Raw genomic sequence first — 18,364 nt, forward strand, 5'->3', positions numbered from 1 at the left:
TGTAGAATGTGAAAAATACCAGATAAATACCACTCAGGGATACTGTGACAGTAAACACTCTGCATCTCCAGAGGAATCCAGTCATTCTTTCAATATATTTGTGCTGTGCACCTACCAGGGGATCCCAGACAGACATGGAAGGGGTTGCAGTCACAGCAATGCCTCAGCCTAGGACCTTCCAAACGCAGAATTCATAACCAGATTACGTTATTGGCACTTTGCTTTGAAAAGAAACAGAAAGGCAAAGCACAAGGAAACTAGCTGATAGTGGGCTTAAAAATCTTCCCAGGGTGCGTCCTGATGTGACCATTCAGTCTAATTTTCCATGTCTTTTAAATCCACAGTAGAGGATCCTGAAAATTCTCAGTAGACAAGATTAAACTGTATTCACTACAGTTTGACCCGTAAATCAGGGAGGGAGGCTAGCACATTCTAGAACAAATTTTAGGAAGACTTTTTTTTAAGCTAATGCCTGGTAAATCAGGAGAATTGGTTCACTAGAAAAGACTATCCCATCCCCCCAGCTTCTGGTTAATTGAGGTCTTGACGTTTTTCAAAACACCACTTTTAGCTACACAGGCTTGGCATCTGTGAAGGGCACTGGCCCAGCTCCCCATCTGCAGTTTTGCATTTAATTCTTTGGTTTCATGAGCCAAAGTCACAAATGGCAGACAGTGGATGCTCAGAAAAACAGTATTTTCTCCTTGTCATTTAAAACACCCCAACTGCCCAAGAGTCACTATGGCTGGCAGGTTAAGCCAGAATTGCAAATATGCAGGCTCCTACTGCTGCGGGTACTGCTTTGGTTTGGGAGGAAATGGGCTAGTGTGCGGAGGCAGGTGTTCACTTCTCTCTGCGGCATTCTGGGAGCTGGTGCCAGCTCACACACCATATATGATTTGCCTGTGTTTATAGGAGAGGGAGAGTGATCATGAGTCAGTGCATTCATTTTTGATGAGTGCGGCAGAGGAAGGAGACCACATGATGTGTCTGAAAACAGAGGGGCTAAAGAAAAGAGGTGCTAATATTTATCAAGCACCTGTGATGTGCCAGGAGCAGTGATGGACATGATGTACTCTTCCCTCCTTCCAATGACATCAGCACCATATCTCCACTGTATAGGTGATGCTCACATCATCAAGGCCGATTTCTCACTTGGCCTTTAAGGTGTGTTCAACGCTTAGCCCTCTCCCTTCCCGAAACACTTCTCTCTTGGGTTTCCTATTAAAACACTCTCTAGCTTTTCCTATTCTCTTGGGTCATCGCTTCACTTTGCAGGTGCATCTTTTTTACCTTACCATTAACGGTTCGAGTTCCTCAAGGCTCCATCCTAGGCTCCCCTCTCACTCCATGCACTTTTCCCACCAGTGGCTTCTATTTCCATCTACACACAGATAAGCTCCCTGAAGGCAGGAACCATGTCTAAAACTTTGCCCATCTTGCCCACTTGGCACGCGTTGGGCACTTAAAACCCACTGTTGGTTTTAGATCAGAGCCACTTCGTTGTCCTGGACTTTGGACTTGCAGTTCCTCTGCATTTTGTAGTCACAAGAAGTACCCTTTGCCTTTCCCTCCCTCGCCTCCTTCAGCTGTCAGTCACAGGAAGGTTGGGGGGGGGGGATGCCCCAGAGAGTGGCCTCTTTTTGTTCTGCTTTTGCCAGTCATTTCCAGGTGGATTTGCCCTTGTGTTCCCAAATCATCTTTGATGTTGCCACAAAATGGCTCTCTCCCCATAGTGCCTGCAGGCTAACGCATCAGAGTCAAATCTGGAGGTCTCTAGCTGATTTTCCATACTTGATCACTGCCATCTCTCTGACCTGAATAGCTGAAATCAGGGGCCCTATTTTCTTCCCTTTCCTTTTCAGCTCTCAGAGTACTGAGCTGGCTTTGGTGAATATTGTCTCTTTTAATATTCCCTTTCATATAAGCCTGGCTTACCCAGATTAACATATTTCATTAAGGGCTCTCTCTCCCTTTCTTCATCAAAGGGTTTATGATGCAAAATATTCTTCTTAAAAAATAAGGAAGTGGCTGGGGAGATGTCAGTGCCTTCCACTCTGTGGGCTGCTTGCTGGGAGGGGACCCGGGGCCTTTGGTGTTTCAGGGGACACATTCACTGTAGAAGGGGGAGCAGTTTGGACGAAAGGCACGTCCGGAGCATTTAGCTGCCTGTGCTTAGGAAACAAATCTATTCTGCGTCTCTGATTTCCTCCTTGCATCACAGCTCTGAGCCCACCACGGCAATCTCCGCAGCACCGAGAAAAGGTTTCCTGGGTCACCACCACCACTCACCACATCCCAACACCAGACCCTCTCACAGCCCCACTCCAGCTCACACAGAACGCCACGCCACACCGGGCTGGCTCACCCCATGGTGGCTGACGGTGCGCACACCACGAGGCTGCCTTCTGGGCTTGGAGGGCCATCCTCAAAGAACCCGTCCCTGCTCCTTGCTTGGAAAACAGGGGTGAAATGTGGTGTCTGCATTTTTAAATCTGCACAGCGCCATCTGATAAATTTGTGTGGACGGTGCTATTTATCATTCAGCATTCATGTATTATTACCCTGCTGCCTGGGGCCAGGAGAAGTCAGCGTGAGCGGGATGGCTTAGAAAGGGCAGACTTGTAATTTCCCTTGGAAAATTAGCATGATGAGCAACATGGCAGAAAACCTGGCAAAGGCACAGTTGTAACACAGAAGGGGGTCAGGGGCAGATGGTCCAGACCCAGGATGGGTGTGGTCTGGGGCAAGAGGAAGAGGGGAAGGGAGAGTGGGGCACAGGATGGGGACCCATGGAGGGTTATTCTGTGTCAGGCTCTGTGCTAGGCACATGCACATAAGCCATCACATTCACGTAATCCCTACAGCCACCTTGGATTATGTGTTATTGTCTCCACTGATAGGTAGAGATGCCCAAAGACCTTAAGTTGCTTGCTAAAGATCATACAGTCCTGACACTTGGTCAACCCAAGTCTTCTGCTTTGAGAATTGTTCTTGTTCTACTATTCCACCTGCAGGCAGAAGATCTACTTACACACACACACACACACACACACGCCCCTCTCTCCTTTGGGTCATTCATCCGTTCCCTAGGATACCTTTTACAGTTCTCATGTAATTCAGTTTGTGGTGTGTTACATGTGATTGGATAATGCTTTGTAATGGTCCTGGAAGTGCCTTCATGTGTGTGTGTGTGTGTGTGTATGTATGTGCATGCGAGCATGTGTACACAGTGTTTATTCTCATTCCAACTGCATTGTAAGCTCCAAGGGCAACACTCTGTCTCCTTGTTCTTTCTCTTTCCCTACCACATGGCTGGTGCATGATTCTGCAAGATTATTATTGGCACTCAGTACATGTTGCTGACTGACAGACACATATTTCAGCCTGCAAGTCCCACAGGACTATAAATTGCCGCATGAAGTATTTGAGTTAGAAGGAGGAGAGGAACTTACATTTTTTAAAGGTTGACTATAGCCCCATGCTAGATGCTTTCTCTTTATTCCTCAAAGCAATCCCACAAGGTAGGCATTACTGTTTCCCCCTCACAGACAAGGAAGCTGTGCTATGTTCACAGCCTCTGCCTGACTCCAATATGGTAATTCACTGCAGTTCCCACGGGATTCCTTTTCCTAAGTGCCAGGATAGATGCCCGTCTGAGTGGGGTGGCCTGGAGTAGTCCTACCTGAAGACAGGAGAAAGGACCAGCCAGCTTCTCTGTGCTTGTGATCCTGTGATTTATTTTGCTGGTTTTTTTTTTTACAGGTGCAAAGCCCTTGTGGATGGGAGAGTCTGAGGTTGAGTTTTCATTACCCTCCTCTCCACCTTGCCATCCATCCTGGCTCTGGGGTGGGGTATGGCCATTCCTCATCTTTCAGGAGAGCCAGAGGGGGTGGGGGGAAGATGTGGATGAGCTCTGAAAATAGCATCTTCCCTGCCCACCTCTCCTTCTGCACCGCTCTCCAGATGTGTGATGTTCTCAGCTTCGCCCTGCTGAGCAGTGCCCCAGGAAAGGTTTCCACACATTGGAGGGTGGCCAGTGGAGGGGGCCGGGTGGGCAACGGGGCAGCATGGGGGAGGAGGGCAGGGGGGCAGTCAAAAGGAGCAATAGGGGAGGGGCCTGAGTGACAGCCCAGGCATCCACTCCCCGCCCCCGACAGGCCACATCATCCAGGCAGGGAGATGCTGGCCCATCTTTCTGGCTCCTGGGGAGCTTGTGCCCAGACTCGGGAAGCCTCGAGGGGTGAGATGAACACAGTGGGCTTCCTCTCCTCCCCGTGGCCTCTGCCTCCACTGAGGCCCGGCCACTGCTCATCACCTGTCCCAGATGCTGGGCTGTGGCAGCCTGCTCACTCAGCTTCTGGACCTCTCCTTCCTGTTGACACCTGATGACCCTTTTCAAGGTGCCATGCCAAGTCTCTCTCTGGGACCTCAGGCATTGTTAGTAGCTCTCAGTGACCTTCCCCAAGGAAGTAAAAGGTCAGCCCAGAGCTGCCCCCGCTCCCCCAACCTGGAGCCCAGAGCACATTTTAGTCTTGTTGACCAGGAACTGGGTCTGTGAACCCTCTGTTAGCCGTGCTGCTCCCTGGAGAGCACTGCATCGTGCTGGGGCTCGGCTGTTCCCGTCTCCCTGAATCTAGGCCTGTTAGTGTTCCATCTTCTCCCAGCTCAATGGAGCGTCTACAGGGACCGGGGAGATGCTTCCCTGACGACCCCTGTGGGCACAGTCCCTCCTCCTCTCTACGGCCCGCCTCCTGCACTGAGAGTGACCTCCCAGGGGCGCTGGCTGTGAGCTGACTTTTCTCCCCAACCGAACTGTAGGCTTCTGAGGGCAGGGTCCCTCCTTGCCGAAACCTGTATCAAGGATGACGAACCCAGTGCCCCAGACATGGTGGCTTCTCAAGAGGCGAATACAGCTCAGAGATTTGCTGTGGACGCTATGCCAGGTGCTGTCACTCTAGGGGAGTGGACAGCCAGCTGGCCAATGACCATGTGCTATGCTAAGGAAGAGAGGAAGTGTCTGGAAAGCTTCTGAGGAAACAAAACCTTGGATCTATGTTAAGACCTGGAAGATGAGTTGGAGTTGGTGGGAGAAGGGGGCTGGGGCGGCTTGAGTTTTCCAGACTCTCCTTCTGTGTCTTATTTTAAGATTATTTTGAAAAGCTTTTCTGGGCTTATGGTCTTGAATTCCGAAGGTATGAAAGAACCCAAAAGGAGCAGCATGCTCCTCGTTCTCTCACTCCCGTGTTGGGAGTGAGGGGGCAGCCCCCTGTTGCTGTACCTTCTAGAGAGAGTCACACAGATACAAACATGATTGCTCTTTTTTGGCTTGGCCTCTTGTCCAGGCCTCTTGTCCCCTCCTTGCCATTCTTGCCACATGACTGTGGGTCCCTTGTTTCCCCAGAGACCTAGGGGTCCATTGTTCACTCTGCTCTACATGGCTTCACAGTGGCGGGCAGCCTCAGGAGCTAGCTAGGGTCCCAAGGGAGGGATCTGGGAGGGCTTCTTGGAGGAGGAAACTTAGATCTATGCTTTTCCAGGGACTCCCATCCCCCAGTGACTCATTCTTGGCAAGGGCCAGCTCTCTGACTCCCAAGCATGTCCATCATCCCACACCAGGAGTGCCTAGATGACCCAGTGAAACTGTGACGTCTCTGACCCCACAGATACAGCCCATAGCCCCCTGGCTCAGGGCCCTTAAGCTGCTTTAAATCAGACCACCCTATGGACCTGCCCAGGGACAGTCCTGGGAAAAAGGGGCTGACACCCCCTCCCCACCAACTGAGGGTTCCCCTGTTTGCCCCCAGGGTTCCTAACCTGACCAATGTTCCTCCCTTTGGAAGACACAGGGGCTTGTGTGTCTGCCTTAGATGGGCAGCCCTGACACCCAGGGGCTGTCCCACAGAGGGGCACCGTCCCGGCACATGGTGCAAGGGGTCACAGCAGGCCCAGCCCTCACCCACCTGATTTGTTCTTGTATTCGATGTCAAAGCCCGTGATGATGCTGTTCCCGTCAAATCGCTGGGTCCAGCGCAGGTTCATGCTCCGGGCCTTCACCTCCCGGATCTCCAGCTCTGGGGGGTCGGGGGGTTCTGGGGGGTGGCAGGGGAAGGAGGCAGAAGTGAGGATGGCAGCAGAGAGCTTGGCCTCCTGCCGATCCCTACAGAGGACCAGGGATCTGCCCTGGGGGATCCGTGTCACCTGTGATCCACCCAAGGGCCCTGAGCCCTGGAGTTCAGGCAAGGCAGGAGGGGGTGAAGGGTGCCCAGCAGCAGGGCTCAGAGGCAGAGGGGGGCCTGCTCGGTTCCTGCTCTGCTCCCCTCTCTTCCTTAGCCCCTTTCCTACTTTCCCCCATGCAGAGCTCCCAAATTTTCCCAGCTTGACTTTCCCTTCCCATACCTCCTGCAGGGTCTGCGCCCACAAATCCAGGCCGTCCACTTCTGGGAGCAGCAGTATGCTCCACAGGGGCCGCAGCCATTGCAAACCTCGCTGTATGCAGTGTGCCTGGAAAGACCCTATCACCCCACTCTGGGCAGGAAGGAGGGTGGATGGAGCTTTTCCTCAGGGCTGTTTCTGGTCAGCCTCCGCTAGATGTGGGCAGTGTCCCTGCTCTTGAGGGGAGTTGGCAGTGAGCGCCGGGGTCCCAGGGGAAGGGGCTGGGGGCGTGGGGCAGGTGAGGTACCTTGCACCGTGAGTTGGATCAAGCCCCGGTCCTCCCCGTACGAGTTGATGGCATGGCAGCTGAAGAACACAGAGTCCCCACGGTCAGCAGGCTTGAGCTGGGAGGCAGCCGGCAGGGGCAGAGGGCAGCGGCAGGGAGAGAGGGAGGAATGGGAAGAGTCTTTTAGAGCTGGTCTGCTGAAGGGGGCCCATCTACCCAGGGATCAGCAAGGCCACATTCTTCTGGGAGGGGACCCACCAGGGGTTTGTCAAGGGCTCCTCTTTCCAGAAAGTTCAAAGGATGGAAGTGTGGAAGAGTCCCTGCAGGGAGGCCAGCTCAGGAGTTCCAAAAGAGGGAGGGGCTGAGGGGGGGGACCCAGGATAGAGGGAGGGGCTGAGAGGGTCCAGGAGGGAGGGAGGGGCTGGGGGGGGGACCCAGGATAGAGGGAGGGGCTGAGAGGGTCCAGGAGGGAGGGAGGGGCTGGGGGGGGGACCCAGGATAGAGGGAGGGGCTGAGAGGGTCCAGGAGGGAGGGAGGGGCTGGGGGGGGGACCCAGGATAGAGGGAGGGGCTGAGAGGGTCCAGGAGGGAGGGAGAGGGCTGATGGCATCCTGGGGGGAGGGAAGGAGGGGCTGGGGGGGCACCCAGGATAGAGGGAGGGGCTGAGAGGGTCCTGGAGGGAGGGAGAGGGCTGAGGGCATCCTGGGGGGAGGGAAGGAGGGGCTGGGGGGGGCACCCAGGGTAGAGGGAGGGGCTGAGAGGGTCCAGGAGGGAGGGAGGGGCTGAGGGCATCCTGTGCGGCGGGAAGGCGGGGCTGGGGGTGTCCTGGGAGGGAGGGGCTGGGGATCCCACACATTTAAAGGTGAGGAGTTGTCAGAAGGGGGACAGAGTGAGGTTCTCAGGCAGAGGCTGGTGGATGAAGGAGGGAAAAGGAGAGGTAGTTTTTGGGGTGGGGCAGGGGCTGCCAGACCCCGCATTCAGCTCAGGCAGTGGCCGGGGCCGGGGCGCGGGGCTCACCTTCAGCGTGGAGACCACTTGGTCGCCGCTGTCCCGGGTGGCGATGGCGTACCGCGCGGCGCGCGCGGGGTCGATGACCGTGTCGCCCTTCTCCCAGCGGATGATGATGGGCCGCTCCCCCCGCGCCGCGCAGCTGAGCTCCTTGGCGTGGCCCTTGATGGCGATGGTGGTGTTGGGGTGGGAGGTGATCATGGCCGGGACTGGGGAGGGGAGGAGGCCCAGGGGGTCCCAGTGAGGGCGAGGGAGGCCAGCCCGGGAGCACGTGCCCAGCGCCGAGGCCCCGCCCCCCGCCGCCCCTCCCCACAGAGCGCCTCATGCCCAGCGAGAGGGTCTAGTAACGGTTGGGGGAGGGTACAGAAAACCCCACTGCCTGTCCCTTTCTCCCCAGCCCACCCACGACTGGGGCAGCCTCTCTCTTCACCAGGGGTTCTGATATTCCATGGGCCCCTTTTCAGAATCTTTTAAAACGCGTAAGATACATAAAATGACAAAGGAAACCAGATACGCTGAAGTATGGTTATACCAGTATGAACATTCAAAAGCAAACATCACATATGTTCTGTATTCCTCTTTATGAAATAAGATCTAGTGCTGGATTGTATTAGAACAATTTTGTAATAGTGATGAGCACAAATGATAGCTTGAGATATCTGCCAGGGCTGTGATATGAAAATACCTATTGGTCACAGTCACAGGTGCTGCTACTGCTGTGGCTTGTTGCTTACGTTCAAAATGGAAGAAGTACAAAATTTCAGTTAAGTTAGTGAAAAAAGAAGTTAGTGAAAAAAAATAGGCCATTTTACCCCAGCCCCAATTCACGGACCCCTTGAATTGGATCCATGCACCTTTGGCGGGGAGGTCTGTGGACCCTGGGTTACACGCCTGGTGCCTCTGCTTTGTGTCCATGGCTCGAGCTCTCTCCACAGCGGTCAGCTGGCTTACCCCCTGCTTCTAGGCAGCAGGCCCCTCCCAGACAGCTGAGAAACTCTCCTGTTCTTCCAAACAAAATGCAACAGAGAACCCTGGCTAGCAGCACCGTAGTTAAGAACCTTCAAGCCCACTAACAGGTTCCCCCATCCGCCATCCCCCAACCAATGACCTGAGAAAATCGTCATGAAACAACCAAGGCCCTGGCTGGCCGTCAGGAGAGCCCGCCCACTGCCCTCACAAGAGGCATCTCAATCCCGACCCTCCTCCAGGCCTTAGCACCATGGGCAGCAGCAGGAGGAGGGTGGGGTAGAGGGAAAGATGGTCTCGGGCCAGTGACATCCTGTCCCCTTTTTCCCCCATCAGCTCAACAAACATGCATCCAGCACCTATGCCATTACGCGGCACGGTGCCAGGCTTGGGGGAGACGGGGTCGTTGCCTCCTGGGAGGAGGGGTCAAGGGGAGGGGGAGGTAGGCACCTGTGCGAGCAACATGAAAATAAGGAAAATGGGATGAGTTTTTCAAGGAGGTATCAGGAGAAATTAATTTTGGCGGAGGAGTGTCAGGGAAGGCGTCACCCAGCCATTCAACGAGCATTGATGGAGCACCTACTAGGTGCCAGAACTTATGCTGGGTTCTGGAACCAACAGTGCACAGGACAGACCCGATCTCAGGGAGCTTCGCTGCAGTGGTGAGAACAGGCAACACAGTAGGAGTGCCAGGAAAGATTGCTAAGCACTGTGCTAGGAGAAGTGCCCACCATCTGACGTGGCAGGATACACGTGGGGAGAAAGGGTCCCCTAAGCGGTGGAAACTGCTGGAGCAAAGGCTCAGAGGCAGCGATGTGCAGGGCAGATCCCAGAGAGATAAGAGATCTGATGCAGCTGGAGGACTGTCCTTGTCCTTGCCATTTCCTCACCACTTTCCTGGGAAACCTTGCCTCTTAGAGTACAGGTCCCCAGGGCTCTCGTCTCCAGAGGAGTGCCCATGAGCCATGCTGGAGTACACACATTACGGGGCACTGTGGCTGACTGCAAGAATCAGACAGCATTTCCCACCCCCGCATTGCGGGAAGGAACCCTGCTCACACTGAGGTCTGCAGAGTAGACAGCCACCCCCTCACTGGCCTGCTTGGGCCATGCGACAAGAGGATGCTCTGTCTTCTCTCTCTTTACACCCCCCCCACCCCGGAGGCTCCCCTCTGGGGCACTGCATCCCTGCTCCACTTCTGTGGATGCCCCTTTCTTTCCCTCCTAGCATCCTCAGGATTTTTCTCCCCTCCAGTTTTGTTTTGTTTTGTTTTTGGCTGCCTGCTTGGCTTGCGGGATCTTAGTTCCCTGACCAGGGATTGAACCCCGGGCCCCCTGCAGTGAGAGCTCAGAGTCCTAACCACTGGACCACCAGGGAAGTCCCTCCCCTCCAGTTTTAAACACCTACTCAGACAACATTCTTCCCAGCAAACTCTCCAGGGTCCTCTGACTTCTAAGGACAAATAAGCCTTTGGAGAAAGGAAGGAAGGCATGGAGCTGTAATAGTGTGACCTGAGACGCCAGTCAGCGGGTGAGGGGACATCTGGAACAGGTCTGGGGGATGAAGGGTGGTTTCTGGCATTCCCTGAAGTCACCATGCAGCCAGCCACCTCCTCTGCCTTCTGTCATGTGGGACTGGATCCTGAGGGCAGCTCTGGCCCCTGGCCCCTGCAGCAGCATCTCAGCACAATCCCCAGCCCCGGCTCATCATATAATGAAGCAGATACATTTTATAATGCACGGCGTCACACCAGTATACAATAAAACGTGGAACACAGATAACAAGGTGCAACTTACAATGAAGAAAAAGCCTGCAGTCAGAGACATGCGAGTATGAATTATTGACTAAGGTTTTACACTCTCAAGGATGTGCGGAGGAATATTTTTCTATCAAAGATTTGCATAATTCACTTGTATGAACCTGGGTGGAATATAGAGTAAGATTTTACATCGACAAGTCGGGCCTTGCATTGCAGAAGCCTCCATTTTTCCTGGAGGATTGAAATGCCGGGATGTGGCGGGAGGGGCGCATGAGCTGTTTCTGCTCCCCGCAAAGTGAATGGTCAGAGACTGGGGCCTGGCACCCTTGCTTGGCCTGAGCCCTGAGGCCTTCCTGGGGAAGAGGAGGCCTAGCTCTCAAGAGGCTGCCGCTGAAGACACAGACGAGACGGGGGTGTTCATGCTGAGGGGTGTGTGTGTGCGTGTGCGTGAGCGTGCGCGCGCGTGTGAAGGGGGATGGGGGCAGGGTCAAGCCTCAGCGTAGGTCACAGGTCCAAAGAAGGAAGGGGAAATGATGAGTCTTCATTTTTGGTAGGAGGACCTCAAGGCTCTGCGCCGGAGTGAGAAACTGGCAGCTCATCCCTGTCTTGCTCTCCAGGTAGGGCTGTACCAGCCTGTCCAGGGCCTGTGTGTGAATTATAAAGTCACCCCTCTGGCTGGATGCAACATGGTGCTGGGAGCCACAGCTTGGCCAGTGGAGCAGGGACTGGGCAGACTTAACTTGCCCCTTAGGCTATGTAACTTTGAGCAGTGCACAACCTGTGTATTCATACATGCCAGTCCCACCTCACAGGGTCTTCCCAATCAGGTTTGTTCAAAGAGACAGACACAGGGGCAACCAGAGACCACAGGGCCTCAAGAACCCACTTGGTCCTTCAGCCCTGAGTATTAAACACAGCTGGGGCCAGGGGGTGGGCTCCCTTCACCGTTGTTATGGCAGCAAACAGCATGCAGCAGAACCCGATGTTCTCCTCACAGCCCCGCAGCTCAGGGCAGGTTCAGGGGAGCTCCTCTGTGAAGAAGATACTGCTTCTGTGGACCCCACCCAGCTTGAAGAGCTTGGGGGCCAGACGGACGTGTTTCTACCCAGCTATGTGGTCTTTAGTACAGGCTACTTGACTTCTCTGAGCCTCAGACTCATTATGGGTACTATTCCCACCCCAAGCGTCTCACGCTCCTCTCCTGTTCCAAGAAAAGCAACAGATAAATACACGCACACCTTAAGATGTTACTTGCCATCTATTTTACAGAATCGCAGAGTCCTAGAGTTGCAGAGCCCACATAACGTTCAGCATAGTCGCTACTAGCCACACGCGGCTATTGGCCACTAGAAACGTGGCCAGTCCAAACTGAGACGTGCTGTGACTGTAAAGTACACACTGGATTTCAAAAACACAGGAAGAAAAGGAAAGAATGTAAAATAGTTCCTTAATAATTTTACAGTGATTACATGTTAATATTTTAGATATATTGGGTTACATAAAATATACTATCACAGTGAATCTCACCTGTTTCTTTTTACTTTTTTGAACATGTGACAACTAGAAGATTTTAAATTACATAGGCGGCTTGCATTTTGTTTCTATTGAAGGGCACAGGTATAGATCATCTACACAGACCCTTCGTTTTACAAATGAAGAAACTGAGGCCACGCAGGGAAGTGATTTGCCCCGGTCATACTAATAAACAGCAACACTTCTTAAAAGTGGACAGATGGGAGAGGCGATACATAACGTATGAGGCTCTAACACTAATGGTGGAAGATGAACTGATGCCAGGAGAACTAGCGCCCAGGTCTTCAGAACATAGAATGACAAGCTCTAAATTACTCGTGAAACATCATGTCTCGTTCTGGGCTCTCTACTTGATGGAGGACATTGACAAGCTGGAGTGTGACCAGGAAGATGGACAGACTTCAAGCCATGCCATTTGAAGAGTGGCTGGAAACTGGGAGCATGTAACTTACAGGGAGTTGGGTGGGACATGGCACAACAGCTCTTCAAAAGGGGGAAGGCAGACCTCCTGTTTGGCCTAAGAAGGAATTTTCCAATAGTTTTGGCTGTTTAGGGAAAGGGCTGCCGTGGAGGCAGGGAGCTCCCCATACTAGACCACCTGGGCAGCGTGGAGAAGATTCCAGGGCAGCGCAGAGAAGATTCCATGTCTTTGGGCCCCTGCGGGTGTCCGGGTCCCAGGAGAGAGGAAAGATGGTCTGGGAATCCGGCTCATTGTTATGGGAGGATTCTGTGAGCATACTCTTCTTGCGTATAGGGGTCTAGAGCCCCTCATCCTGGGCAAGAATCAGAGGACCTGCTTCCTCTTTTCTTCCTGCCCTATGCAGTCTGCCTGTCAATGCCAGAACACGGGACTCTGTCACTGTGCCCCTCCCCCAGACCCTGTCCAGGCCTCCAAGGGCCTGGGTGCCCTCCTGAGCCCACAGACCAGGGGCCTCCGCCCTCCTGGCTGCTGTACTTAACAAGGCAGCCCCCTAATAGAGGGGAGCCCAGGGCAGCAGGTGCCCACCCTATCTGCTCTCCTTGTCCCTCCATCTCTCTCTTGCTTCTTGCTCTGGACCACAAAGTCGCTCTGCTTCACTGAATCACAGTGGTAAACATAGTTGAATCCTCACTGCACCGAGACCTGGCTGTGCTCCAGAGCACTTCCTGGGTTGAAGGCAGACCCCAGGAATTCCCTAGAGAGATGCTCGTGTGCGGTCACCCGCAGGAGCACAGATGCGCGCGTGCACACACACACACACACACACACACACACACACACAGAGGCAATGTTAAAAACACCCCCAACGGATGGTCACAAACACAGTCACTCTCACAGCCTACACTCTGACACCCGTACCTTAAACTCACACGTGGTGTCGTCATACAGGTAGCCTGATGCAACTGTCAATTGCATGTCAATATCCTGATGTGATTGTCTAACACATATCTACTCACAGCCCTGCGTCACATAAGCGCACCCTCCCTCTACACACACACACACACACACACACTTTTATGGTTACCTTTTACTGGGAACTTCCCATGTACCATGTGCTGGCAGTATTCTAGTACTTGACATGAATTAAGTCATGCGGGTGGGTACTGTTGTTATTCCGCAGCTCCAAAGCCTGGGTCCTGATGTATTTCTTGACCAAGCACCATGGCCTTCCTGTGCCCACAATGCCCCTGATGGAGCAGGCAGTCTGCTGGATGCCTTGGCCCCTTGGTTCATTGCTTACTGGCCTTCCCCAAAAACAGCCATGAGAAGTAAGTCTTACGATAGTAAGAAGGCAGTTTTTCCCTCTTTAAGCCTGTCCTACTGTAGGGGCTGGCCACCTCTGGCTGTCTGTCTGTCTGCCATGCATGCACAAAGAATCTGGCTTTGGGAAATGGAATTTGGTTGTCAGCAAAACGCTGTGGCTTCTCTATGGTGGGCGGCCTCAGCCGGCCTCTCCTAGGGCGGGTGTCAGGGACTGCAGCTTTAGGGGAACGGGCAGGAGAGCCAGGGAGGGGGCGGGGACTGTATGCACAGGGCTGAGTTCTGCGTGACAAGTGCTAATAGCAGCCGCAAAGGCAACACAGTGCTCCAGTAGGACACAGGAGGCTTTAATGAGATACAACTTCTCTGCTTTCCTGCAGTGTAATTCAATTAACAGCCAGGGAAACCTAATTTCTTTTTACAAAGATGGGTGCAGTAAGAGATTCTCTGGGGACTTGGGAGCAGGGAGGGGCTGGGCTTAAGGGCATCGAGGAGACCCAAGTGGGTGAGCTGCCCCTTAATACATAGCTCCTTCCAACACAGCTCCTTTAGGTGGGGAGGGTGGGCTCTTCCCTGGGATCCTGTGGAAGGTCCTGGGGTGAGCTGGGCCAGTCTTATTCAAAGCTTTACAACCCCGGTACTTGGTATAGCGCCGGCACTGCACATGGCCAAATTGGGGTAAATTCTGGTCGAGCCCAAAGGGGCTTCCTGATGACTCCCAGGGCCCTTCCCTGACACCCCATGTCACTGCAGATACCCCTCCTCTGGGCATTGAGTGTCCCTGGCATGGCACATGTCATACTGCAGTGTCCTTGGCTCTGACTGTGAGACTCCAGGGTAGGAGCAACCCTGTTCAGGACTTAGCATGTTTTTGTGGAAAGAAGGCAGGCTCCCCCAGTGCCCTGGGGCAGCCTGCCCTGGTCCACAGACTCACTCCAGGGCAGGGAGGAGCCTCTCTGGGCCTCTGGCTTGCAGGCCACGGCCTTATAGCCCTCCAGAACTCCCAGATTTCCTCCTCCTGGATCCAATGGGGCTTTACGGCTGAAGCCACAGAGGGGAGAAAGGCACCAGCCTCCACAGTGGACTCACCCCCTCCTCTCTCTCCAGGGCCCTCCTGGGGCAGCAAGCCCAGGGGAGAGGAAATCAATTTCAGAAACAAGACAGTTGTCAGAATCCGATGTAACCGGTTTCTGTCTGTGAAATTACTCACAGGCCGGCTCCTGTCACCCCCAGGTCCTGCCTGGACCAGCTGCTATTTACATTTTAATTTGATAAAATGTAAATTTTGAGAGGCTGATAGGTTTTTAAAACACCACAAGACAGCTCTGCTTCCTCACTCCCCCCCACCCCTTCCCCGAGCATCCACAGACTTTCTGAGCAACCCCCAGGATTGGGGATGGAGTTCTAAGGCCCCTAGACCCTGCCATGGGGATTATAAACTCTGCACCTACTCGGCCCCTCCTTTACCGCTCCAGCTTCCCTCTTCTCTGGGATCCCACCCATAAGCTGGGGTGGGCTGATCTTTGCAGTTTACAGAACACCAGAACATCTTTTATCAGGAGCTTCATTCCTGTTAAGGAGGTAGCCTGGGGGCTTTTAGCCCCCAGAGTATCAGTGAGGAAATGGAGGCTCAGAGAGGCTAAGTGTTTTGTCTAAAGTCACACAGCTGGTGAGCGGCAAGAAGCACCAGCCCCAAGTCCCCTGACAATTCACCGGCGCCCTTTCCTCTGCTTTCATCCAGCCTTCCCCTTCTGCCTGGTGGGCTATTCTCCCACCTTGGGCTTTGTCCCAGAAGTAGGAAGCTGGGTGGGAATGACACGATGTGGAGGAATCCTGGGGGCAGTGCAGGAGGCTGAGAACTGGAGGGCTGGGCCCGTGGGGCAGGAGGTCAGTCCAGGGCCAGCTGGGGCTGGGGGCAGGAGTTAGGGGGGCGGTGATTCGGGCCTTCTCTGTCTCTGTCCCCCTCCCTCTCTTCCGCCTGATGATAGGAGCTCAGCTGGTGTTTCTGACAGTCCCCGAGTCACCAGGGAGGGAAGATTCAGTTACGAATACCCAAAGGTGGAGAGCAGTGTGTGCAGGAAGGAGGACGTGGAAGAAGAAGGACATGGATGCCACCAGCTGTTGGGAGAGGCCTGATAAAATGGGAAAGAGGTGTGGAATGTTGCATTCCAAAAGGAAGCCTGGGGTACTTCTTAACCCCATTTGTGGGCACCAGTGTACGATAATCCTAGAAGTTCACATTATTGCAGGCTTACTATTTGTAGGCACTATTCTGTATTCCTTTACATGCGGTAACTCATTTAATCCTCAGAACAGCCCTGTTTTTATTCCCACTTTACAGATGGGGAAACTGAGGCTTAGAGAAGTAAATTGCCCAAGGCCACACAGCTAGTAGGCAGCAGAGCCAGGATCCAGGGCATCTGTGGTTTTAGCCATGATGCGCCACTGGTCAGAGAAGGGCAGGAGGCAGGGGAGCAGGATGGGAGTGCAAAGAGTCCAGTTTCTCTGAAGAGAAATGCAGCCAAACTGGGGGTGAAGCAGATTGGTCTGGGAACCCGGACACCAAGGTGTTAGGCTGTTCTGCTCTTCTAGGTGGGTGGCCTGGGGGAGGGGGTTGAGGAGCTTTTCACAGGGTCTGAGGGGAGAACCCTAGCGCTGGATGACCCTCCTCTTCCATCCCCATTCAAGTGGATATCCCTCTGGTCCTTCCACCGCCTCAGGCAGGACAACCTCAAGGCCGATAAGGTTGGAAGAAGGGCAGCAAAGTCAGGGTGTTCTTCACCAACCTTAAGGACAGGACTTGACTGTCTCAGGAAGTCCTTCTGAGAGTCTAATCGAAATCTCTCCAAGAGTCTCGTAGAGTTTTTTGCTAAAAAGGATGCTTTCTCTGGCACGCTAAAATGCTTTACTGGATGTCCTCCTCCTTGCCTTTGGGGGAGGCTTTTCCAGGGGACAGCATGTGCCCTGAAGGCTCTAGAGACCTCTGCACACCACCTTGCCATGGGAGAAGGGAGCCTCCCAGCTCAGAGGCTCTCATCTCCTTTTGTTTCCAAAAGGATTACAGGCACCCATCTGAGGGGAGTGGGCCCCTCCTTCCCCCCAGCTCAGCCCACTCCCCCCCCTCCTCCCTCCAAAGGCTTGTGTCTCTGCTCCTTGTTAACAAGATCCTGACAAGAAACGCAGCCTTGTTTGGCAGTGTGAGATAAGCTGCCACAAAGGGGCATTGTTGGCATCTGGGGTGGTTGCCTGGGGAGGGGCCTGGTGGGTGGGAGAAGCTCTTTGCGCTCAGCCCTGGCAGCCGCTCCAGGCTTCCCCTGGGGAAGGGCTGGTGCTGGGGGAGCCTTCTGGTGCCTGCCTTGTTTTTCCCTTCTTAAAGAGCCAGGGCCTAGCGTTGTTAATTTGATTGCACCCACTTCGGCTTCTTGTCTCCCCTGATTAGCCAAGCTCCACCTGAAGCATGAGATTAATTCAAATTGCATGGAAGCAATCAGCCTTGGCTCTGAGAGCTGGTGGGGAGATGCCAGGGGACCCTAGCTGTCCACTGCCTGTGTACGTGGGGAGCAGAACTGACAAACAGTGTATGTGTGAAGGGGGTGGGACGCGGGTCAGGGACAACTGTGGGGCCTTTGAGACCTGGACTGCAGCCCTGTTTCTGCTGCACGGTGGGCCCAGCTGAGATCCTCAAACTCACCAGGTCTTGCTTTCTCTGGCCATAAAATGGATCAGTCAGTCCCTCTCTTGACTGCTTGCCAAGGAGCATAAGCACAGGGTCGGGGCCCGGGAGGTGGGGGTATTATTCTCACATGAGGGTAGGACTCGGTCTTCCACTGCCTCTGGTCTTCTACTCTGCCCAGAATCTCAGAAAAGTGATAGTAATAATGAAAACAGCTAATGTCTACTGAATGCTTATTATGTGCCATGCACCCTGGTTAATGCTTTACATGAATTATTTCATTAAATCCACCCCCCAACCCTAGGAGGTGGGTCGTGTTTTTATTCCCATCTTAGAGATGAGAAAACACTCAACTCTGAAATGACCCCGAATATCCGAATCCTTTCAGAGACAAAAGGAGACACCACCATCTTTCTTTAATTACTTGGAAGGTAGTATTTAGGGGTCATTGCTGTGAATACCCTAGAGCTGGGGTCACCAAACTTTTTCTGCAAAGGACCCACAGTACATGTCTTAAGCTTCGCAGGCCATAGGTCTCTGTTTCAACGACTCAACTCAGTTGCTGTAGCTCGAAATCAGCCATGGACAATAGGATACGAAGAATGGACGTGGCTGGGCTCCAGCAAAGCAGGTGGCGGGCTGGATATGGCCCTTGGTCAGTTTGCTGACCACTGCTCCAGGGTTAGTGCACAGGAGAAGCTTGGCTTGTCGACTCTCAACAAAGAAGGGGTTTCTGTTAGGAGGCTGGTTGCATTCAGACAAGGGCAGTTGTAGGATATTGGAAAGGAGAGCACTTCAGCTTCCAGAGTTCTGGAAAGCATGCAGTTATGGATAATAAATCACTGGGCTTGGGGATTGTTGTGGTTTGAACTGTGTCCCCCAAAAAGATACGTCCAGTCCTAGATCCTGGTTCTAAGGCAGGAGATAGATGGGCCCCAGGCTAAACAGTTTCTCCCCTGTGGACAGAAACTCCATAATAGCAGAAACTCCATAAAAGCAGGATGATGGAGGAGGCTGGGCCCT

At 53.5% G+C, this 18,364-nt stretch overlaps 1 protein-coding gene across 1 annotated transcript in view; it reads right to left on the reverse strand.

Moving 5' to 3' along the window:
* Positions 1–18,364, reverse strand: part of DSCAML1 (DS cell adhesion molecule like 1) — a 103,015-nt gene that overhangs the window by 42,723 nt on the left and 41,928 nt on the right. The window contains exons 11-13 of the mRNA XM_089915893.1: positions 7,678–7,877; positions 6,683–6,779; positions 5,964–6,092 (exon numbers count right to left, since the gene is read on the reverse strand). Coding sequence (XP_089772019.1) covers positions 5,964–6,092; positions 6,683–6,779; positions 7,678–7,877 — 426 coding nt within the window. The remainder of the gene's footprint in view (positions 1–5,963; positions 6,093–6,682; positions 6,780–7,677; positions 7,878–18,364) is intronic.

This window comes from Delphinapterus leucas, chromosome 7, assembly GCF_059928025.1.
Source record: "Delphinapterus leucas isolate spDelLeu-1000000601 "Yukka" chromosome 7, BTC_Dleu_Yukka2, whole genome shotgun sequence".
Taxonomy (NCBI): Eukaryota; Metazoa; Chordata; class Mammalia; order Artiodactyla; family Monodontidae; genus Delphinapterus; species Delphinapterus leucas.